General features: G+C 41.2%; 2 protein-coding genes across 5 annotated transcripts in view; both read left to right on the top strand.

The window, feature by feature from the left end:
- Positions 1 to 24,316, top strand: part of espn (espin) — a 39,451-nt gene extending 15,135 nt beyond the window's left edge. Inside the window, exons 7-14 of one of the 4 annotated variants that reach the window (XM_056385757.1) lie at positions 124 to 410; positions 4,109 to 4,267; positions 6,827 to 7,055; positions 11,414 to 11,559; positions 12,062 to 12,439; positions 20,341 to 20,420; positions 20,984 to 20,995; positions 22,059 to 24,316. In XM_056385757.1, the coding sequence (XP_056241732.1) occupies positions 124 to 410; positions 4,109 to 4,267; positions 6,827 to 7,055; positions 11,414 to 11,559; positions 12,062 to 12,439; positions 20,341 to 20,420; positions 20,984 to 20,995; positions 22,059 to 22,206 (1,439 nt within the window). In that variant the 3' untranslated portion in view covers positions 22,207 to 24,316. Of the gene's footprint in view, positions 1 to 123; positions 411 to 4,105; positions 4,268 to 6,826; positions 7,056 to 11,413; positions 11,560 to 12,061; positions 12,440 to 20,340; positions 20,421 to 20,974; positions 20,996 to 22,058 lie in introns of all 4 variants that reach the window. The other 3 variants (XM_056385756.1, XM_056385755.1, XM_056385754.1) reach the window with 3 other exon arrangements.
- LOC130175324 (espin-like protein) lies at positions 12,449 to 17,367 on the top strand. Its single transcript, XM_056385758.1, has one exon. The coding sequence runs from the start codon at positions 14,231 to 14,233 to the stop codon at positions 16,373 to 16,375; it is 2,145 nt and encodes a 714-aa protein (XP_056241733.1). The 5' UTR covers positions 12,449 to 14,230; the 3' UTR covers positions 16,376 to 17,367.
- Positions 24,317 to 24,571: the final 255 nt, after the last annotated feature.

The following is a 24,571-nucleotide window of genomic DNA, read 5'->3' as shown; positions in this document are numbered from 1 at the left end:
GAATGGAGTAAGTGTTGAAAGATTTACTTAATGCTTTGTCTTATTCATTTGAAATCAGCAGTTCACCGTGTTTGGGTTCCTGTAAGAAACTCAGACAGTCACGTCTACGTGTCTTTGTGACAGGTGCATCAGAGTCGGCCATTTCAGACATGCAGGCCTACATGGACATGCTAAACCCAGACATTGGCTCTGACACGCGCAAGAAGAACGACGCACCGGCTGATGCCACCTCCAAGCCCCCGCCGCCGCCACCAACCTACCCACCACCACCTCCCCCACAGTCTCCTCCGGCGCCCCCTCCACCCCCGACCTACCCAGCACCGCAGCCCCCTCAGGAGCCGTCGTCGGCCGAGTTCCTCAAGGTGAAAAGCAACTTGCGGCACGTGGGAAGCAACACCTGCAAGAAGGGGGTAAGGACAGTGGTGATGAGCTCCCACATGAGCTCAAGAGATTTGTGCTCATTGATGGTGCACGTCCTTCAAACAGTTGCACTGTGCTCAAATACTAAGCAGACTCTCATCTGACTTATTTGTAGTATAAAGAGTGAGCAAACAGAGTGTAGTCACTTCTAGTCCTTCTTATAGGGGACGTATACTGTAGCTATAGGTAATTGTGAATTATGCATACATTAGTTTACTATAACTGTAGATATCCTGAATTCTGTCCTGAGTGATATAGAACAATCCTAAACAAGCAGAAGGAGTGGGATGTTTGGGATAAATCGGCCATTTTCCCTTGTGTCTAATCAGTTGGCCTGTTGCTCTTGTGTAACAATGTGCCTTGTCTGGATACCCACAATGATGTTATTGTGTTAGCATGGCTAACAAGGCTAACAAAGATGCTCATTAATGTGACAGGCCTCTAGGTTGGCACACACAATGGTTGTTGTGATGGGTTTGATCTTAATTTCACTAATTAATCTGGCCTCAGATCACACAGAAGTGTGTGTAAAGAGCTGACAAGGAGGAGCAATTAAAACTGACAACAGTAGTTCCAGTGCTGCTTCTGAGGGTTGAGTGCTGCTGTAAAGCACAATAAAACTGGTTGTGAAGTTGTAATTCTGATTGAATTGTTGTTCAGTTGTTCAGGGAGCATATGACAGATGACCAGTCTAAGGACTCACTTTCCCCTCATGCAGTGGTTTTATCCTGATTGTTACCATGTCTTCCAGTAAGATGATAGCAAGAGTCTCTCCAGTCATTGCTTTAGCTTCAACCAAACACCACAAGAGATACAGAAGTGATGAGATGTGAAAGATATATTTTTGCTAAATAATTTGTGTCAGCAGTGACAGAAGGAGTGACAGAATCAGCTGATTTACAGTAAAAATCAAATGTTCAGACAGAAAGACAGAGGCTGGATGTATAGTTCAGTTATGCAATAGTCAATTTCTCTTAGCTGTTATAAAGTCCACAGGTACAGTCCTGTCTCCAGGCTGAGCTCTTTGTCTTTGTGCATATACGCATGCGCCAGCAGCCATGAGGGGGAGAGTTTTTAATTAGTGCTGCCCCCTCCCCTCTCTATACCCAGGTGACCAGCCCCGGGCACACTCTCATTAACAATTTAACAAAAAGGAACCCATGTACACACACACACACACACACACACACACACACACACACATCATATACATTGGGAAAAACAATCTACCTTGGTCAACATAGTAACAGGGAACAGTGCCCTAATCACATGGACCGATCTCAACCTGTAGACATTAAGCTTTGTGTGTAGAAAATTTACAACCCAGCTCTTATTCATTCTCACTTGAATTGTCTATTTGCCTTGACTGAAGTCAAATGTCATGTGACGCAGCCAAAGCAAATGACTGCTTTGCTAAACACTTTTTTACTTTTTTGACCTGCTGTAGTCCCTTGCACTACGATTAGGAGTCCAAGTTCACCGTTCTTGCTGCTCACTTGAGGCACTTAATGCTTGAATATTGTAATAATCCTAAATCTTGAGAGATCTGAGTGCAGCCGACCATGATGAGCCGGCCAGCACCGGGGACTTTGTGTTTTACATAAGAGGCAGGGTTGGGGAGTGGTTGGTCTGTGGGCTGGCGGTGACATCATTGTCACTGCTGTGGACGACCTGATAGGTTATTGATGAGGCCTGTGGGTAAAGTGAGAGGGCAGGTAGAGTGACAGGTGTAGCACTGAGCAGAGCGGTGGTAACGCTGTGGATCTGGTGACAGCTACTCTCTGTGCTTTGCTGAGCTTTGTGGATAAGGCTCGGTCCAGACCGGAGGAGTGCTGCCGGAGAGGAGTTTTAACGCTAAGGTAAGGTGTTAAGAGGAATAAGAAAGCTTCGTTTTTAGCAGTGGCAAAAGTGATGTCATGTCAAAGACGGGGGGTACGGATGAAACATTTTACAAGGTGCTTTGTTTAGTTCGGCTAATCTCCGGCTCCTGGAGGCGTTTGAGCTGCTGAATGGTTGGACATTGAATGTGTAACATCATCATGTTTTAACAGTTTACTTTCCTCTGGTTTTCTTTTTTATTTGGTTGTTGTAAAGCATGCGTGTAAGTTTTTACTCATTTTAAATGACACACACAGTTTACCAGTATATGACCTTTTGTAATCTGCAAAACCACATGAAAATGTAACTGAACAATGTGAAACAGCCGCCAGGCTAAACAGCCTTCCATAATGCATCCAAAACCATTAGACCGAAAGAACAAATATATCACAATGACTTTATGCTGACAGACACATCCATATAATGGGAAGAAAGGCTGTCTGTGTGTGTCTGTGTGTGTGTGTGTGTATACGTCTGTTAGGGGATGGTGTGCCGCTAAAATGCTTTGTACATTTGCTATTGTTGGCCCACCTCCCTGGAGGATGACAATCAAACCATCTGTAGCGCTCCCCTGCTCACATTACCCTCCGACCTGATGAGTGCTCAGGGACCATTTCTTTGACAGCAGACATGAGTCAACAAAATGAAACAGGCTTGTAAGAACTCAGAACATGACACCACAAAGGAGGAGAGGTCAGGGGTCAATTATTTCAGCTTACATTAGCGTCAGACATCTGCTTGACGTCTGAGGCTTTGGCTTTCGTGAGAAGTCATGGCTACGTGAGCAATGAAATGTAAATCAATTCAAGTCTGATTTGACAGGCAAAGTAACGTCACATTTCGCTGTGATGACTAAGGCGTGTTGACATCTTTCAAGGTTCATTTCTGGAAATATACTGTAAAAAGAGATTTACGTTTTCACATTTACACACCATTTTTGTGAAATGCATTGTTGGAAAAAAGTAATTCCAAGTAAAGGATTTAACACAAGGTTTATTTAGAAGAGTACTAAATGCAAATGCACGGCTTTTTGCATAAGGGAAATGTGGTCACAGATTGACCAGAAAAAGCATGTTAGTCACAATGGCTGGTCAAAATGCAGGGTGAGCTTAATTCCCGCTGACGTCCGTTTACTCTGAATTATATACAGTCTGAGCCACATGGGCCACATTTTAACAGCAGCATACAGCGAAGACTTGCTAAATGACATGAATTCAATATCCTGCCTTGGCAGCTTCAGGTAAAGATAGATGTCAAAGCAGAAGGAGAGAGTGCTCAACTAAAAAGGCCAAGTTAGTGACCTCTGACCCTGCTCTGTGGACAGGAAGATATTCTTACACTGGACTCAAAGCTGCCTGTGAGTTCTTACCTTCTGTGGCCCTGCGGTCTTTACATGAAACATGCTTGTGTTTTACTTGAACTGAATTAAAGCCTTGTTCTGTTATTCAAACAAAGCGGCTTTGGTCACACGGGAGAGCTAATCTGGTCGCACACCTCCTATACATTTTACAGTGTGGTGTTCCACACGCGACAAGCTCACTCCGAAAGCACCGTTTATCCACATAAATCCATTTCCCACTGAGTATTTTTTAAAGCACCATGATTCTGTTACTTTGTCAGCAAAATACATATGTCGGCAACTTTTGTTTAAGAAGCGTATTTTATCACTTTCACTTTCTTTGACTCAATTCAGGTTACTATCACATAAGACAAGTGATTGCCGTAAATCATCATTATGGTGGAAAATCATTAGGTGGAACCAAAGCCTTTTACGGGGTAATTATATTTCTCTGATTTATTTCTTAAGCAGCTCACTGCTGGAGAAAACCACGAGACATTGCGGCGCGTGGATTCAAACAGAAGGTCAAGGAGCTTCAGCAAGCAGCCCAGCACTGGGGACTACTATAAGACCCTCGGCAGTGACCCGGCCGAGCCCCGTGGGAGCAAAGTCATGGCGCCCAACGAGGAGGTAAGACGTGCAGGTCTCTGCTGTTTATTGCAACATTAATGTGTTCAGTGGCAGCATCACACAGAATCTGGTTCATTATATAAAGCATATGGATACATATGCTTGTGCATGTCTAATGTCCAATATGAGTCCTTTGCCATCTTGTCCTTGTCTTATGGTTCAGAAAATGTATTAAAAAATCATCAGCTGCTGATTTCAGAGAAGTACTGATAATAGGATTATTTGGGGTTTTAAATGACTACATTTTAACATATATTGATATGTAACGAAGCATGCACTGCAAAGTGTTTGCAAAACAATAGTATATGGGCTGTAATTCCGATGAATACTGGGATATGGTTTGTAAAGGCTTAATATACTGTGCCCTTGATGGACTGTGCGCATCTCAGCATCCCAGCTCCTTATCAGGTCTTTTTCAGGATAAGGTTTGGCTGGGTGATGGCATGTTGGCGTTAGGTTACCACACTGCCTGCACCATTTGCCTGTGCATTATGCCACTCAGCATGTTGCATAATCTTGTGTCCTCTTCAGCTTTTGTTTGTCACCTGATGCAAACTGCCCCCTAATTTCCATTGCCTCTTGAGTCTCCACCCTGTTGTGTAAACTGACAATGGAACAAACTCAGGACAGTCCCAGATAACACACAGCACATAGCAGGAAGTCACCAATGACCAGATATGAATACTCTTAAATCTTGTATTTTTGATATGTTGTATATATTAGCATATCTTAGTGACAGCTGGTGATTTGTTTCTTATTGTTTTAATAAATGCTTTTTATTTTCTTTTTAAAATCAGGAGGGGGGGGGTAAGCTACAAACAAATCTGTGAGATCACAGTAAACAAATAAGGATAAAGATTAAAAGGTTAATTTAAGCCTGACATTTAGGTATTACACCACAGTCACATTTTCTCTAAGTAATCGATCAGCACAAATGCTGTGATTTCTTTTGGCAATAAAAGCTCACACGTTAAATGTGTTGCACCTTGTTATTTAGATTTTTCTGAATTGTAAACGTTTTTCAAAATAGAGTACTGCTCATCATCCAGAATAAATAAAATATGCATTTTGTCTGAAATGTTTAATCTTTAATTTAGGTTCAGTACTTGATATTGGCACTTCAGTTACTCAGTCTGGGTAGGTTGTAAGAAGAACACTGTCATTTCTCATTTTTGAGTTGATGTGTGTCGGAGCTGCCACTGGTTGCTGTTGATACAATGAGCAACACATTATTTACTTATTATACAAAAAAAAAACTATAAAAAAACAGTTAGTTTTCTTGTCAGTGCTAGATTACAAGGCAAAATACATTTGCTTCTGTATGTGCCCTATAAATGTTCATCAAGGTAAATTTCTGTGACTCCAAGTGTTCCCCCAAGATTATTGGTTAAAACACTTGTTAGCTGCCACATGCCTGCACAGGCATCTGAATAAAGAGAGTCAGACTCTCATCAGTGTCCCAGGAGATTATAATTTCATGGGTATCAGGGGTGGGGGGTGTTCTGGGTGATATGGGGTATAATCCACATTTAGCCAATTAAGGTCTCAGTGCGGCCCCTCCTGGTCTCAGAGGCACCCAAGCAGATGGGCCGCTTAATCAACGGAAGCAATGGCACGTGCTGCAAAGACCCATCTGGACATGGGAAACCCCCCCACCCCACCCCCCCACCCCCTCCAACTCTCAGGGGGGTTTTGAAAAGTAAAGGGGACAACAATGATGAGCACGCGTCTGAAGAATAAAGGAGGGGCGGGTCGAGTTAAATGTCACAGTCAATTACGGCACACTTTCAGATGGTGTCAGACGCGTGTGTGCTGGGGGAGTGCAGGGTGTGGGGGTCAAAGCACTATCACTTGCAGTGACAGATGGCTTCTTCCCACTGTTTTCCCTCCGAGTTTCCCCCAAGAGATTAGGTCGTGTTAGCGCCGTTGTTCGCAATAGAGTATTATGTCTTTATGAGGTGATTAAAGATGGCAGGAAGCAGAGGGAAGGCACCTCTGTTCAGGCTGCAGACATCTGTCACTGTCCACGGCCTGTGCACAAGAATTCAGTGCTTGCTCCGCCCAGCAGGAGTTTCAACTGGCATGCCAATGCAAGCAGGGAAAACACATTCACTGTCGCTGTTGATTTATTAATTGTTTTCAATTTAATGAAAAAGCTAATTTTTTTTATTAATAGTCAAAAAATGTATTTTGAAGAAGCAGATGTGTTAAATGTTTAATGTGTTTACTCCTGTTTTTATTTTTGTTGTTGTTGTACATATTTTAAGAATATAAATTCTGGCATGTGGGATACAGAAATCCCACTATTTACCAGAGGCAAAAAAAGCTTTGGGATTTCAAACACCAACATTCAAGTGGTGTTTAAAATGAAGTGGACAACATCACTACATGGGCCACCTGTTTCATCCCTGTTATCAGTGACCAAATATTGGCAACAGAGCAGTACAACAATGTGGTTGCTAGGAGAAATCCACCAGGGTCACCACAACAAGTTAATGGGTATACAATATGACAGGCTAATTGAATTCTGTCACGTCCCTCCCCCTCTTCTCCCACCAGGGCTCTGTGTTATTGGAGGAGCCTACCAACAGCCCCGCCCACAGCTCTGAGAGTGGCACCACGGAGGAATCAATCCCGCCCCCACCGCCACCTCCGCCCCCTCCTCCCCCAAGCAACCCAATGCCAGCACCCCCTCCACCTCCTCCTTTGCCCCCGGAGACGCCAACCACCCAGAATAATTTCACTTCCACCTCCAGCAACCAGCGACGCCCATCTTCCTCATCAGGAAGTGAGTGCTCCCTAACTTTTTTCCTCCTGCTTCCTACACCCTTTTATTTTTTGTTTTGTTTCTCTTCATTTCCTGCCTTTTTGTGGAACTAGACGTCTGTTCAGAGTTCTTGAAAAAAAAAAAAAAGGCAACACATTTATGCACGTTTTTTCTGATGAATGGTTTGCTTACACATCATTGTAAAATCATTCCTAGAAAGCAGAGTCCCTTGCATTATGGGTACAATGTAATCCTTCAACAGATAGATTGAGTCTGACCCTATAACAGATTATTAATTAATGAAGTTGGGCTACGATTACCCTGAGAACTGGTTTAGTGTTCAGCCATTTCCTTAAGTGCCCTGTTGCCCTGGATACTGCTGTCTGTACACGTTGTTCTAGTTACAGGGAAATTTTAACTGTGTAACGTGTGATGAGTTTTTTAAGTGGTAAAAACTGCCCAAGGTTCCCATGAATCTTGAAAATGCATGAAGATCAACTACACGACTAAATAAATAAATGACATACTTGGAAGCAAATTAAGCCCAACATCACTCAGCCCAGCCTGTTAGGCACTGGTAACCTTTCAACCTCAGAGAAGAAGAAGAAAACTTCCCAAAGTAACCTTTATTTGTCAAAAAAAAAGGTGAAAAACAAGAGATAAAACACACATATTTCTCTTTGGTAATGACTTTTATACTGATTTCTGTAACAAGCCTTTTCTTCTGCTATCACCCAATCCTTTCTCCTCATTAACCATTTAATATACGTTACTGTTAAAATATTCCTTCTTTTCTGTCACCTACTCCATTTCCTCCCGTTTCGCTCTGTTTTGGTTTTTCTGCCTGCCATGGCCTGTCCTCACTGCTGCTCCGCCAAGTTGGGGAAATCTCTGCCTCTCAAGCAGAGGGAGGGACACTAAGACCGATAAAGAGTAAGTACAGACTAAAGCGAAATCAGTTCATTACACAACACATTAAGGCGTCACCACAGGCCTTCGCACTTTCCTAATAAGATTTTAAAATCATTATGTTGGGCTTTTCATAGAAATATTTTGCCTCTCTCTGTTGCTGACATATGAAAACAACAGTGACCCAAACCTGTATATGCAGCTTATCGTTGTAGTTCTGAACAATCAGTGTCTGTTTCACAGTAAGTGGTGTGTTGTTGGTCCAATAAGAGGAAAAAGCCCTCTGAACTGTGTAGATAACCTGATATGGCTTTGCAGACAAAGGAGCAACATCTACAGAAGGCGGCCGTTTCACCCTTAAGTCAACAAGTTTGCAAATTTAAAGTGCAAATTACAAGTTCAAGTACCCATCTGATTCCTGAGCTGAAGCAATTTTCTTTTACGCGCCAAGATGCTCTGTATTTATTTTATTACATTTTTTCAGTACAAAAAATGACCCATTTAATTAATTTACAGTAAGAAATAATTAATATTTTAATTTTCTCAAAAAATAATTCGATTTTTCCTGAATATGCTGAATCTTTTTGTTTCATCTTGATACAGTAAAGCCAAACCTCCAAAACATACTGTTCTCCTGTATACTTGCTTGAGAATATACTTCAAATTCAACTTTTAAAAAAGGTATATTTATTTACCCAAAATATTTTTCCTGTAACATACTTTTATAAATCAGTAAAACCGCCACACAGGGTGCAGGATGCATATTTGTTTTGGACCAAGTACGTGAGTCAGCTCATTATCTTAAGTAAAGGTTTAAGTGAAAGAAGGTTTTCAGTATAATATGGCTTCAGCACTGGGTTACAGCTGAGTCATAAACAGCAATCAGTTCAGCTGTAAACTATTAAATTCTTCATTTGGGACCTTTTTACAATCGATGTATTTTATGTAAACACTTTGTTCACCAAACATCCAATTGCCTCATCAGTTCATGCTCCACCTGCTGCCTAATGGCAGGACGGCAATAAAACGGTATTATATGTTCACTAATGGCATGATTTGTGCTACAGCGTTAATCAGGCGACAAACAGGCAATTAGGTGGTCGTAAAATTAAAAACCACCAACACATCTGAGAGCTCGAGATGAGTTTACAGCTCAGGCACTCTTTGAAACGATGGCAACACACCAGGTGGCTGATTTAAAGTGCTGCCACAACATCGTAAACGCTTGCAAGTTCCCTATTGTTTTACATTGATTAACGGGATAGAGAGGATCCTACTTTTATTTTTAAAAGACATACACAGGTACACACCTCTATCTGATGCGCTAACAGATGCAGCAGCTAACCCAGAGAAGAAAAACCTTGTTCCATGATGTCGATCATGAGAAGCTATTTGTCAAATGTTCTCCACCTGTCACAGCTCCACCCTCCTTTTCATTCAGCCTGGCAGACCTGCTTAGTCCACACCCCTAGCCTAAACAGAATTTAACTCACACACATACATAACCTTTGACTCCAAAACACACAAATGCGAAGGTGTATTCAAGGAGATTTCCAGCACCAACTTAATTTTTCTGCCTTTGACACACCTGGCTGTGGATGATCTGCTGCTCAGGGGCTCAGGGGCTTGTCAGGGGTATGGATGAAGGTAGGCTGTTTATATTTCCAAAATGTGAAATTTTATTATTAGTATTAGTATTTTTTTGTGACTGATCCAGTTACATTCTAGGAAAAAATTACAAGAATTACATTTATATATGATTGCTGTATCCACAAACTATTTACAGGCAACAGTTAGAGTGGGTGGAAGCACACTTTGTATAAGGCTTGTGTGTGGATGATGGTCCTTAGTCTGTCTTTCTCTCTCTCTCTTTGTAATCCAGTAAATGTGAGGTGAGACTGTATCAATGCGTGTGTGAGTGAACTGTGTTCCAGGTTTGTTGCGGAGGGGATTGGTCCGGTACGCAGGACTAATGAGCTAGGGATTGGACGGTGACTCTGTTTGTGTGTGTGTGTGTGTGTGTGTGTGTGTGTGTGTGTGTGTGTGTGTGTGTGTGTGTGTGTATGTGTGTGTCGCCTGACTGCATCCGTCCATGTGTGCGCGTGCACATGCGTGTTAATTCCTAGCCAGCTTGCCAATGGCTCGCTGTCACTTTCAGTTACTGGTGATTCCTTTAGATTTCCCCCAACTGTGATGATGGGTTTTTAATAGAAAGCCGCTCTCTCCTCCCTTGGAGAGAGACGGAGAGAGGGAGAGCAAGTGAGAGTGAGGAGGGGTGGCAGGCTAGTGAAGCTCTGTGTCCAGCTCGACCCCATTGTGGTCGCCTCGACGGGGAACATTTTTACGGGAGGACTGTCTTTCCATTCTCCAAGTAGAAAATGAGTGACCAGTGAGGGACTGAGGAAACTCAATTCACTGAAGGTTTACATTCACTAAAGCAGGTGAGGCAGCAGTTGGCTCGTAGTGTATTCAGGCCACAATATGTGAAATTTAAATGTTGTAAATATGTGTAGTGTAGTTGTACATTACATTATGGTGCTTGACTTAAGAATTTGAGAGTTCAGTTCTACAATACATCTTGGAAGATTGTTGTGTAGATAATGTAATCAGCACTGCAGTTTGCTGTATGAATATACCTGTCTGTGGTTCATCGTGTATTACCGTCACCATTTTGAAATGTTGATGTTTTTAAAAATATTAATGTGGCCTCACATGTAAGCAGTATTTTGCTGGATTGACATTTTTAGTTTCTTTAATTTAGTCTGTCCCATGAAAATATAGTTCCTGCGTAGTCACGTTACCAATAGAGGTCATAGTTGAAATCTATGTGAATTTGCTGCATTGTTCACTGTAAGGAGATTAGGTTCCGTGTACGATGAATGCATACATTTCACCATCGACCTACTTTTTAAAAAGATGAACATTCAGCAGTAGCTTGGCTGGATATATTAACATGTACGCTCTGAGAGAGATTGTGTGTGCCTCCTCTCTTTGGGTTCACTGTAGTGAAATAATTTTGGAATTGTTCCTCCCCATCTACCCCGGCTCACTGCGACTGTGGACTGATGCAACAGTTTGGTAGCTGGTAGACCATCTGATTAATCCAAATACTGTCAAGCATTTCAGAGAAACATGTCTTAAGCAAACCCTGAACCCTAAGAGGTATAAAGGCAAATGCCAATATATGTAAGTAAACAAGATACAAACAACAAAAAAAAGACACTTATTAAGTTTATCTATGAGCGGAAGCGTACACCATAATGATCTCCCATCGCTGTCCAACCCGCTCAGCTCAGCATTGTTACCTGCCTGATCCAATGAAATATTTAACACTGAAATGCCATCCAATCCCTCTTTCAATCCCTCTTCTTCAGTGGATCTCTCTCTGTCACTCTCTCTGTTTCTCTTTCCCTCTATTCTATCTTTCTTTTACCCGGTTTCACTTTCTTGCTCCATCCTTTTCTCTGCAGGCACAAAATCTTTCAACATGATGTCCCCCACTGGTGACAACTCCGAGCTGCTGGCAGAGATCAAAGCAGGAAAGAGCCTCAAGCCCACACCTCACAGTAAAGGCTACACCACTGTCTTCTCCAGCACTGGGCCCACAGGCAACAATGTAGGTCCACCGCCACCCTCCACTTCTGATGATACATTTAAATTCCTAATTGCAGGAATTTAGCTACAGCTTTTGTCTACTGATTTAAATGAATCCACAAAAGACAGAAATTAAGGAAAATTATCACAAACCATCAAAAGGAACAATATGTATATATATATATATATATATATATATATATATATATATATATATATAGCTCTCTGACTTCAATGGATAGACCACAAATACCACTACCACCTTAAGGCTAATGAGTAACTGAATACACATTAAGCATGAGTTTAGCTCAGTAAAGGATGGTTACAAGAAAGATCACATCTCTTGGGAAAGTGGGAAACTAGTTGATGTGTCATAATGAAAGAAGCCTTTTACCTTTGCCTTCTAGCTATATCTGTTTAAGGATGTGGTTAAGAGCGCGCTTGCTGGTTAAAAAATTCCACCAGTTATCAGTTTGGTTGAGCCCCATGTTCTCCATCCATCCGAGTCTTTATTTTTCCTCCAGGGAGACACTACATCTCCACCAGAGACCCGCGCATCCAGCCCACCAGCCAAACCAACTTCCCCTCCACCATCCAATACATCCGTCACCTCCCCACCTGCCACCCCGAGTCCCAGCCCCAGTCCCACTGGCTCTGGATCTGCCAGGTCCATGTCGACCTCTGCGAGCTACGAGCAACTGCCCTCCAACTCTGTAATCAATGGGAACAGTGGCGGTGGCACGACAGGAGCGGAGTCGGGAAGGAAGACTAGCCTTTCAGACGTGGAGGCTCTAGTGCCCACTCATGATGAACAGGGAAAAGCGATACCCGAGTGGAAAAGGCAGGTGATGGTGCGAAAGCTTCAGGTCAAGATGCAAGAGGAGGAGGAGCACAAGCGCAAGGTAGGCATGATGTTGCAAGGATGTACAAAGGTCCAGAAGTTTTGTCATGTCTAAGCTATCCCCATTTCTGGTCTTAAAACACTCTATAAACTTGATAATAAATGGCTTCAGTTTCAAATAATTAAACACCACAGAGGGGATAGCTGCCGCTTGGATTTGAGTGTGGATTTTTGTGATTTTGGCAAAGAGCCTGTATGAATGTGTTTTTAGTATTCATGCATGTAATACTGGCTCTGATACTGTGGTGCAATTATGTTCATGTAGACAAGGTATAAATTAGTAATTCACACTGCAGCAATCTGAACACTTGTTAGTCCTGAGTAATTCATGCAGGACTTTATGTAATTGATCTGCAATCAAGGTTTGCAATCTTATACTCTTAAATGATCCAGCAGGTAGCAATTTCTTTCCAGTGTCTCTTAGTGAATGTGGCATGTATTTCTTTATTTGTTGAGATGCAGTGGGATTATCAGTGTAATTGTATTAAACTAAGCTGAACATAAAGTATTCTCATGATATATTTCTCCCTGTAAATAACACAAAGGAAAAATGACTTATTAGTACTTGCATGAAATATTGGACCTAGATAGCTCTGAATCCAGACATCCATGTGCTCACTACTTTAGTTCCTTCTTTGTTTCTTTAGGCGTCTTTATGCATGTTTTTCTTCCATATTTATGGTCTTTCTTAATAGCAATAGACTTTTTGGACTGCAGTGAACTGAATACTTGGCTACAGTGCCCATCACAGCATTAACACACTTGACTAACAGATTCACAGTGTGAGCTGGTGTTTGATGGAGTTTTGCAGCTTCAAGTTGTTACATGCTGATTCAGTGGTGTGATGTCAGGCCTATTCACACTACAGGTCAACCAGTATTGGTAAAAAAAAAAGTACATAAAATAATAATAATACTAACTACAATTGCATAGCATGTTACTTTTAAATTTTCAAAATAAGGCAAATAAAATGTACATCCAGTGGAAAAAAAGAAACAAAAAAAAAAAGTTGTTTTTTTCCTTTTTTTGGAAAGCAGATCAACACCTCTCTAAGAGTGATACCACACCCAGTCCCTTACTCAGAAAAACCTTTGTTGCACTGACCACAGTTGACAGTTTCAACTTTGTTGCACCTTTAACCACACCCAGTGTGGTTTCCCATCACTGTTGTATGCCGCACTGGTGCCTGTGCCCAACAGTGATGTTTGGGATGCAGCCAGAACATGCAGCAAGATGAAAATTTCAACTGCGGGATGTCAGTAAAAGCAGACTTCTCAATGTTTGTGTAGTCACTCTTTAAACTAAGAGAAAACATTAAAAACTGACTCTCAAAAATGGGAGAGAAAAACTGTAAAGAGGGATTGAGCAAATACAGGAATACAGATGTAAAAGTTCTGGTCAGTGTCAAAGGCCTGAAAAACACAAAAGTAGACACATTGTAAACTTATGAATTACTTATGGTTTAATTAATATTTGCCAATTAATTCAAGAAGGACACAGGTTTCTGTTCTCTTTGACTCAAAGTGAAGTAGAAAGTTTTGTGCTTTTAATGAGGCAGTGCCATTGCACCACTAAATCCATGTAAAACCTGTGTGTCACAATGGATTTGCACTGAAGCGTGTATTAACACCAGGAACGTCGAGCTGAAGGAATCCCCCCCTCCTCCCCTTTTTTCTTGTCCTCTGGTCTCCTTTGACCTCTGATTTAGTTTGCGGCAACTGGACACTACCAGCTTCAGGAATGGCACTACTCCCATGTCCACAATGCCATTTTGGGCCCATTTGGGGAACTGATGACAGAGGATGATCTAAACCGTATTGAGAAGCAAATTGAGAACCTGCAGGTCATGCACAAGGTCTCAGAAGTCGAGAAGGAGCTGGGAGATCTAGAGCGTGAGCTTCAACAGCTCCTACCAGTTTCTGCTGCCCTCAATCAAGGGCATTTCTCAGTCAATCCAAAGCAGGTACATGGCCAAGCTGAAGATCTTCCAGCTTGGTGCAGCAAGATCTCTACCCTACTCAAGAGTATGGCTATTCTTCTTGCCACCCTAGGGGGGAAAGAGATAGACATCTTGGATCTTATATGTCCTGGATATTCTCAGGAAGAGGCAAGGACTGTGAACCCAGGTCAGTCTGAAACAGCAGCATCAGCTGGCAATGGATTTATTGGACGTTCTCAGTCCTTCTCAACAAGAGAGGATGTGGAGAAGGAAATAAAGCAGTGTGGAGTTTCAGTGAAGAACCTCAAGGCCAATTATGAAATTCAGAGTCAGTCAGAGCCTGCAGACAACAAAACGAATAGGGTGTACAAACGTAAGAGGTCACTCCCTGTGGTAAGTGAGTCTAGTTACCCACCAGAGACAATTCAGGAAGATGTTTCTTGTTCCTCTGCTACAATCATTCAGTCCAATACCAATGGAAATGTACCTTTAGTGGAGGAATCAGTCTTACCGCTTGTTGAAGAACCAGTTATCATCGCATCTCATGTTCCTCAGACATATGCACCCCCTGAGATAATGGCTTCAACTAACATTGAACAGTTCAATCAGATTCTTTCTGCAGATGCCATTCTAAATAACGAACAACTAACAAGAAGCTTGGAGGTGCAGACAGATCTAAGCTATGTCCAGGAGTGCATTGAAATTAGGAAAGAGAGAATTGTTTTCCTGTTCCTTGAACACTGGCGGAAGTACACTATCTCTGAATCTTATCGGACTAAATATTCAGGCAGGAGAGGTAATCATTTAGATGTTGGCTGGGAGGACTACAACCAATTTAGTGCACAGATTGGTGAGGAGGTACAGAGTGAAGATGACAAACTCCTTCTTTTCATGAAGTCAAAGCAGGTAGTAGGCAATCTGATTGGCCACTGGAGGACAATCATGAGTCAAGTGCCCACACGCCAGATCCGCAGGCTGAGTCGCACCCAGATGATCTACTGGCCAGAGCACTTCTTGCCACACATCAACGGGTCACCTGTGAGCTACGAAAGCCTAACCCTTGACCTTTTCATGCTTGGATACTTCCAGTTGCTGGAAATGAACATGTCTCGCAGTGAGCGCAAATTCCGCCACCTCTTGTGCTATGAGATGTTTGACCGTCTTGGTAACCGTAAGTGGGAGATCATAAGGCAGTTTCACAAGGAAGTCATAGAGGAAATTGAGAGAGGGAAGAGAGACTGGGCGGATGGTTTTGAAGACATAAAGCTTAAGTATTTTGGAGACTCTGATGAGGGGGGAGGTGTAATGACAGCTTCTCTACGTTCCATGTCTCCTGACATGCCCATTATTCCAATGCAGGAATCACTCCCTCCCCCACCTTCACATCCTCCACCTCCTCCCCCACCCACACATCCTGCACCCCCACCTCCAAATGCTCAGTCCTCTTCACCTGCATCATCACCACAACCTTACCCACCAACCTCACAATCACTTGCTTCTCCATCATCATCATCATCGTCATCATCATTACCATCACCTCCTGCAGCCCACGATGGTGTATTCAACAATGGCCATTGTGTGGATAAGAGAAGCCTGAAGAACTCACTGGAGGACAATGGTCAGGGGCATGTAAAAGCCAGTGAGCAAACATCATCAAATGAGTCTGCAGTTTCTAATGGGAAACGTTCAGAGCAGGACCAAATGCAGAGCTTGGCAACTGAAACTGTACAACACACTGATCCAACAGCAAAAGTCAACACAATACAGGACACAAGAGAAAGCTCAGAACTACATCCAGTGAAAGATGTTCCACCTGTCACTGTTAAAGTCATAGAGGAACCTCATGTTGATAAACCCCCACCAAGAGATGAACCTAATGAAGACTCAATCAAAGTGATCTATGATCTAAAAGAGTTTAGCAATGAAGAAATCATCAGATATATTGACCGAAGCTTCGCTTTCTGGAAAGAAAAGGAAGCTGAGCTTTTTGATATCTAACAACTATGGATTAAGGGTCCACTAAAAGCCCAGTTCACCTGTACAACCAAAGAGGAAAGAGCAGGATCAGGGAAACTAATCTGGTGTGTTAGTGTTTAGGCCACATAAGGGACTTAACTGCAGCAAAGCAAAGAGCATCCACTTAGCTGTACTGACTTTATCATTTGCATTTGCTTAAGTGGATGAAAAGAAAGCATGTGATGTCAAAGAGACATACATTTGCTACAACCATTTCATTTTGAATTGTGTTGAACCAAGAGCTCTTTGAATCTAGTATGATCAATTGCCATGGTACACTGCTTCTGGGAAAACAAGTTTTTAAAGGAAAAGATTTGCCATAAAAGTTATAGTGTATTGTGTTTTAGATCATCTTTGTAATGAAGGATATAACTGGTTAAACTCTGCACACTTTGTTTATATTGAGTAATTCAGATTCCATTTCATATTGAGATCACTATTTCAGAAAGGCAAGGGACTACACAAGTGAACTCAGTACCTGATTAAACACTTGATAGAAATAAAGCAGTTTAATAAAACTTAATCTTTCATCATTTCAAAACTGCATTATTTTACTTTGTTGCTTGATTCAAGGGCAATGCAATCAAAGGTGGTTTGTAAGAGTTTCAGGTTACTAAGTGGTTCACAGATGGTCCTTGTTTTAAAGTCTTTGATTTTGTTTATGCAATGGGTGCCTTTCAGTATACAGTGTGGTAAGTGCAAGGCATTTTGTTACTTTTATCATTAGTAATTCAGAACTTGAAAACTGCAAATTGTTGTCAGCAAATGGAAGCGTTCACCTGACAATGCTATTATCTAAATTAAGAGTTTGTAGTTGTTTTATGAAGAATGTCCCATCGTTTTGTTACTATTTATAATTGTTGAGTGTTTTGGAGAGATTTGCTCAAACTTTCCATAATTTCATTTGTGTTCCTGTATTTTTTTTTTTATTTCTAGTTTGCCGTTAGAAATAAAGTTTGTTGACATTTTTGTGATTATAGGATTTCAGTAGTTCTTCCCGACTCAGTTCTAACTGCTGGAGGTTAATCTATCAATAAACAATCGATTAATAAAATTTACATATTTTCTATCACAGTGAGAACCTTAATAATCACTTTTATACATGTACCAATGAAAAGGGTCACTGTCAAACACTGAGCTCTTGAATGTGTCATCCTTCACTTGGAAGAACCACAGTATTCTAATAGTGCATTCTCTGCAGCATCAAGATTACCTTCAAATAACCCTCTTAGCACCACCCGCTGACATGCTATCTATGGCTTACAGGAGCCATAAGGAGGTTACAGTGAATCTTGATAAACTCACAGCTCAAAAAGGAAGGCAGTCAGCTGGTAAACTTAAAGGCAGATTTGTTTTTATGTACAGTATTTCTGTCAGATTTGATGAATGTATAACCACCCCACTAAAGAGTGTGAGTTTAATTATGGCAGTGAAGTTGTGTGTAGTCAAAAGACTAAGTAATGAAGAGCATTAGCAAATGACACAAATAATCCATTAATTAAACTGATTTTGCAGTTCTCTGCCCAATTCAACAGAGTGTGTCCGGATTGTACAGAGTTATACGTATTGCTTCATACAGTTATCTGTGCAGTAAAAACTGGTAATAGGCCACTGTTTAGAGTTGATTCAAACTAAATGTCTCCTGAGGCATGATATAGATACCCCAGTCTTTCAGATTCAACCTGACTACCACGTTCACAACCAACAATGACCCACAAGCACAAAATACAAGTAGCTTACAATTGCCAATAAGCTATTCCTCATATTTAGTGTTAATATCACCACACAAACTACCACAAATAACCAGCACATGACAATTCATAATATCATAATAAGAAAGCATCTGCCTTATCTGTTACTATCGTCATACAAGTTTTGCCAGACTCAGTGGGAATTTTAAGAAGCTTAGCTGTTTTTTCATTATTACATCTATTATTGATTGTAAATGATGTGTGTCAGGCTAGTGCAGTGTGCTGTCACTCATGTGGATGCAGTCCGCTGGCGCAATACATGACACTAACCTGACCCACAAGCCAATACCTTTTAGCAGAACCTCAACAATCATTTATCAGCTGCTTTTATTAGCTTAACTTTTGCCATTACTTAGGAAGTTAATTGAAACATGGTTCAGTTTTAAAGCAGCAGAGCACTGATAGCAGTTATTGATTTCAGAAATAAAACTGACGTGGTGCTCCTAACTGTTAACCTATCACAAGAAGGTCATGGGTTCAATTCTTGTGAGGAGCCCATTCACTTACGTAGCTTCCTGCTCCAGACAGTTGTGTGAATTGAGGGTTTTGATTCTGAGGTATTTATGTGAGTGATGTCATGTGAGTTAAATGAGCAGAGCACAACAGTGACATTGCCAAGGCTCTAGGTTCAAGACGTCACTGGTTGAACGTAAGCATGTCTGCATGTAGCTTGTTATCAATACATATGGCTTGTAGCCCCAAGGATCCATTAGCTTAACGGCATTGTGCGCTAACTAGCTGCATTTAGCGGATATGACAGAGCTCAATAAGCCTTTTCCCAAAATGTGACAAAAGTATGGTGACTCTATCATCTATGCAACATAGGTGCCATGCTATTGGCCTTATTGGCCCACATAACCCATTCTAAGAAAGCACTCACAAGGAATCTGACTCTTGACTAGTTTCATGTTACTAAAGGATAAACAGTAAGTAGCCTTATTCCAGTGGTAATGCAAGCCGTATTTAACTAATAGCAAATTATAATTCCAGCAAATCTATCAGCCATTCTTTGTTTAGATTTTTTTCCTGTTCTGTAATTTCCAGGGGAATCATTAAAAATTCACTGTGTGGATAATTTTACCTGGATTCTTGTTTGCCAGGGCGAGTGAAATGCTTTAGTAAAAGGAATGCAAAAGGGTAATGTATCTTGTGAAGATGGGATATCCAAGATGGCTGCCCTCTGGTTGCTCCACCTCCAATTACAGCCTGAAAGAGAGTAAAGGATCCAGTTACTGTGTGTGTGCACTGTCTGAGAGAGCATCCTGTAAACAGTGTCCTGCCCATTTTAAAAGGCTTTATTTTAATTCAAAGACACAGGAGAAGACTACCTATTGTGATTTCTGTCTGCTGTTTTAGGTAGATACAGCGGTTTACACAGTATGCTGTAGCTGTCTTTAGTCTTCAGAGTCTTCCATAAAAGCTATTTGTATAAAATTTGAGAATGTCTGTTTTGGTTGAAATAATAGGTGGACTAACATTTCAGTTTTCTCTCTATTCAGGTGCTCACCTGCCCCCTACAACATTTAGAGAGGCATTATGTGACACTGCAGGCATGAAACACCTCAATCACACCTTTGATAGATTGTGATTGGTTTGTGGTTTCAAAGCCCATGACACAACCGAAAGTTATTGTGAAAAAATGTTACAACCACCTAGAAAATCCAATTAACTCCAGATCTATCTGTGTTATCCTTTCAGAGGGTAAAAACCTGGAAATGCCAAAAAAAACACAAATTGATTGAAGTATTTAAAAAACGAATGAGTGGCTCTGTTTTACACACGTAACGTGTTTCTGATGGAATGCCATGGCACACAGTGAATATCAGTTAGATCATGTTTTACTTGATTTTGCATGCATGTTTTTATATAGTTAATTTTATAGTTTAAATTTAGACTGATGATTCAACCTGTGAAGTTACAAGACAGTGATCATTTTGCTAAACAGCTTTTGTGCTGCAGCAATAAAGAGTATATTTCACAAGCAGAGGAGGGTTAGAGAGGCAATGCGTTTGAAGCTGATGCTCAGGTATTCAGTTAGTTCCTTAAATGATAAAAGAACCTCGGTCATGGAGGCTGATCTCTTCATTAGGGGGATGAGGTCATGCAAAGCAGGAAAGCGGGGCTTCCGTTACTATCACAGTCCTTTACCAATCGGGATGGGCCCCCTATCTATCTCTCCTATTTGTCCATCTGCAGGTGGAGGAGGAGGCGGCGCGCCTGGCGTCGATGCCGGCCTGGAGGAGAGACATGATGAAGAAGAAAATGGATGAAGAGAGGTGAGTAACAAAGCTGTGTTACTCTGCACGTGTGATTTTCATCTCATCTTGTTTTCAGATGTATTATATCCTGAGCCAGCGAGGGAAGATTGTGCTCATTGCGTTTGTGTATGTTAGCGTGTCTCTTTTTTGTACTCATACTTCGCATTCTGCCATTCTGCACCACACTGTTGCACTGATCATTTCATTAGCAGTATTCTTATGCAGTGCCTGTTATCTTGAACAATCAATGCTTTTTTTGACAGCTCTTGTCCACCGGAATGTAATGTAAGTCAGGCAGTATCTGAATTTGTGGTTCACATGGTTTACTGAGGCAGAATGTTGGAGACATCTAACTTCTAGTTTTTTATGTGAAAAAAAAGATGAAGGATTTGTGTTCTGCTGTCTTCATCTCTCCCTTCAGTGTTGCATCAAATGTTTTGTGGATCTGTTTGGAAATGTTTCTTCATTTCTGTTTACTGTATTACTATTTCCACATTGTTTTATATTGTGGAATAACTGTTGTTGCCGTTTAAGATATTTACACCTTTTCTTCTTGTGCTTACGTCATCCTGATGTGACAGGGAACAAAAAAGGTAAGGAAACATTTTTTCATCCACACATTCATGTTTATATGACATTAAGCTTCTTGTGAAATGACTTAAATGATAATATAAAAAGTCTCCAGAATTTCATAATGTGAATGAATGTAGGAATTTGAGGTCAAGGATCCCATCTAGTGGTCAAAAATGGTCACATCATGTCCCATGAAACAACAGAGACAACTCCTTATCTACAGAAACCAGATACTTCACAAACCTGTGTTAAAAGTAAAAGGCACAGAGGAGGCTCTCCAGCAGTCACACTGTTGTAAGGACTGATGCCAGCAGACGGTGCCCTTCTCTTATAAAGAGAAAACGTGAGCCTGGATAAATCCTCCTCCACAGTTGCTCTCAAAACTAAGCTAACTTGCATTGAGCCCTAAAACACTCTGGACCAGGTCACATTGTGCACACACACACACACAGATGAGTGTACATGTGTGCTATCTACTGACACAAAAATAAATCAAATGTTTTCCAGAACTTCTTGTAGTTACTCTTACAAGTTCAGTATAGCAGCCCCGGTTTCAATACTGCTGTTTTATTCAGCCTGCTTAAACAACCAATCCCATGGCTTCATTCCTGAGCGACGCCTAATAAGGTCCGGCTGCGGCCTATAGCATCTCAAGCCACGCCCATGTCATGCTGGTCTCAGTGCCAAAATATCTAAAATCATCTAAAATAGACCTTCTTCCACAGTGGACATTCTGGCTTGGAATAGCAGTGTATAGGTGCATACATACATAACAGTTAGGTAAATTAGCTTCATGGTGCTGGAGGGCGCACAGGGACACTGAGCCGTCCTTAACGAAACTTGTGTCACCTGTGCTTTTCCTCTTATGACAAGTCAAAATCTCTGCTGAGAAAAAAAGGTGTCAAGGAAGATCAGTGCAGAAACACTATTTTACCAAAAGTTGAATATGAGCAATGTCTTCAGTCAGGTTTGGTCCAGGGAATTGGACCAAATTTCATGTGACTAAAAACAGAGCGTGTATATTTCCTGTACAAATTCTAATTGCTGTTTTGTTTTTGAACCTTTCTTCCTGGACGCCTTTAGACAAGCAGAGGAGCAGGCCAAACAGGCTAAGGAGAACGAGGAGAAGACGGAGCTGGAGCGTCTGCGGACACTGGGCTACGATGAGACCAAGCTGGCGCCCTGGCAGCGGCAGATTATCTTGAAGAAAGGGGATGTAGCCAAACAGTGAACTGGGCCATCTTCCCCTCCTCTGCCCTGCAGCACCCCCCCACCCTCACACACTCAGCCCAAGGCCTTCACTGAATGCCTCCCCCTTCCCCGAGCCTCAGCCCTGCACTGTACACCGGACAGTGGGGAAGTGCTTGCTTGTCTCCCCTAAACCCTGTCTCACTCTTTGGCCTCCAGAAACCCGGGACCATGCTGTGGTTGCTGCTGTCCACAGCAGTGTGACCCTCCACCTCCCATTGAATGTCTCCTGGACACAAACTCATGGCAAGGATTCTCCTGCTTAAGACACTTGCTATTAATGCACCTGTCCTGAACCAAGTTAAGATTATCTGTAGTATCCTTCCATTGGCTTTCCTGCAAATCAATAGAAGCTATTATACATACATTAGAACGTGTAAGAAGCTTGTGATAGATAGAGGAGGGGCTACTGGTGAGTATGCCATGGGGAAAAAGCCTGTTATTGCGTTATATTTGACCTTTATTAGCCCCACTCTCTATTAAGTAATGAATGGAATAGTAGCTCCAGGACAGTTTTGTCATATAAACATGGCATGAACATTCCCAGCAAAGGCATATTACACCCTGAAGCAGCTAATGCATTGTATATGTAGACAGTCATGAGTCTTTAGTCATGAGATTTTTGTATGAAACTCATAGAAGCCCTTTCTAAATTGCTTCATTTTACTGCCAGAGTTGTAATCCCTAACTCAAACTCATCTGTTTCTTTAGATAAGCTTGTTGTCACTTCTCTGTGGATTTGGAATATTGATATACCGTATATCCTATTTTACATAATGTAAGGATTATGTAGCTGTGCAAATCGAATTTTATTCATTGTCACTGGAAAAAAAAAGCCGCAATGTTCCGATTTAATTTTTCTATATGTGACCTAAATGTCAAGCTATCGTGATCATGAATGTGAAATGTTGTGTGCATGTGTTGCATAATGCGTATCAAGCATGTTGTGATGTATTATTAAGCACATTTGACCCCCAGGGCCCTGGGCTTTCAGAGAAAAACAAATATGAGTACAATCTATTTGAAAATGGCCTTTTCTAAAAAACAGTACATGCACATGTGAAGAGCAGCATCTTATGCCAGACGTCTCTGGACACACTGAATATTGCAAAAGTAGAGAAAAGACATCGGTTTGTCCCGTGTGCTGCTCCGGCCTTTGTCCCACTAACCTGGAGGATGAATGTTTGATGAGCAGATCTGCTTACATGCGTGCACGCTGCCTGCCACAAACAACCGTGACATCAAAAAGGTACTGTTCCTTAGATAATGTCAGTTGTGTTTTAGTAATCTACAGCAACTAGTGTGACGAGTGCAGTTTCAATACTCAACCCGATGTCTTTAGGCAAACATCTGATCACAAAAATGATTAACAAAGGTTATACAAAGTACTGTATAATTAACTGTAGACACAAATGCCAAGTTGATTATTATATAGCTAATTTAATATTCATAATTTCTCTGGTGTAAATAGCTCCTCCCAGTTCCAGGTGTTCAAGAATTCCCACAATTCACACGTTTTTGGGACGTTCATTAGTCAATGTGGAAATTCGGAGTTGAATATTTTTGGCAGAACTGAGGAGATGCGTAGATTTGTTATGAAAGCATGAAGCTGTGCATTGACATCTAAGAGTAACTGAAACAAACAATCATGGGCGATATCTCTTTCTCAATATGACACATTATAGAAAATATTCCTTATGTTTACTAAAAATTATGTTGGATGTACATTTTTACAAATGTAGGGTATCGAGTGTAGACATGTTGTCATGAAAGACATGATCCTGGTTTGGGAATCATTTGGAAATATTCAAATTCACTTTCATCGGATGCCATATGATGTTGAAATTGAAAATTATGTTAACGTCATTGCCATTTGATTTTTCTATATATAGTCTATATCTATCTATACAAATATATATATAAACTCTGTATATAGTGACCCTCTCAGAATTTTGTCATTCATTGTTTCCATATTGCATTATATTACATGTCTCAGCCTTGCTTGAATAGAATGTTGGCTAATTCATGTTTAGCCATAATTATATTTTCAGACAGTGAAAAATGAAAAAATAAATAAATCTTTAATCACCAAAGTTCAGAATGTGCTTGTGTTGCCTCCAACAAACATGAACAATAAAATCCACTAGAGTTGTACAGTAGTAAAAAGCCCACAAATAAACACCTGAAGAGACCTGAAGCTTATAATGATTGCTGATGATTCATCTGTGCTGATTTTTGAGGCCTTTGTTTCTGCTGTTGTATTGGACTGAATTATGGAACATGCTGGTAAAACAATGTACAATCACACATCACAGCTTGAACAAAAGGTAGGGGAATTAAATATTAGA

Source organism: Seriola aureovittata, chromosome 9, assembly GCF_021018895.1.
Source record: "Seriola aureovittata isolate HTS-2021-v1 ecotype China chromosome 9, ASM2101889v1, whole genome shotgun sequence".
NCBI classification, from domain to species: domain Eukaryota; kingdom Metazoa; phylum Chordata; class Actinopteri; order Carangiformes; family Carangidae; genus Seriola; species Seriola aureovittata.
The sequence above is the reverse complement of the archived record's forward strand: the minus strand, read 5'-3'. Positions and strand labels throughout refer to the sequence as shown.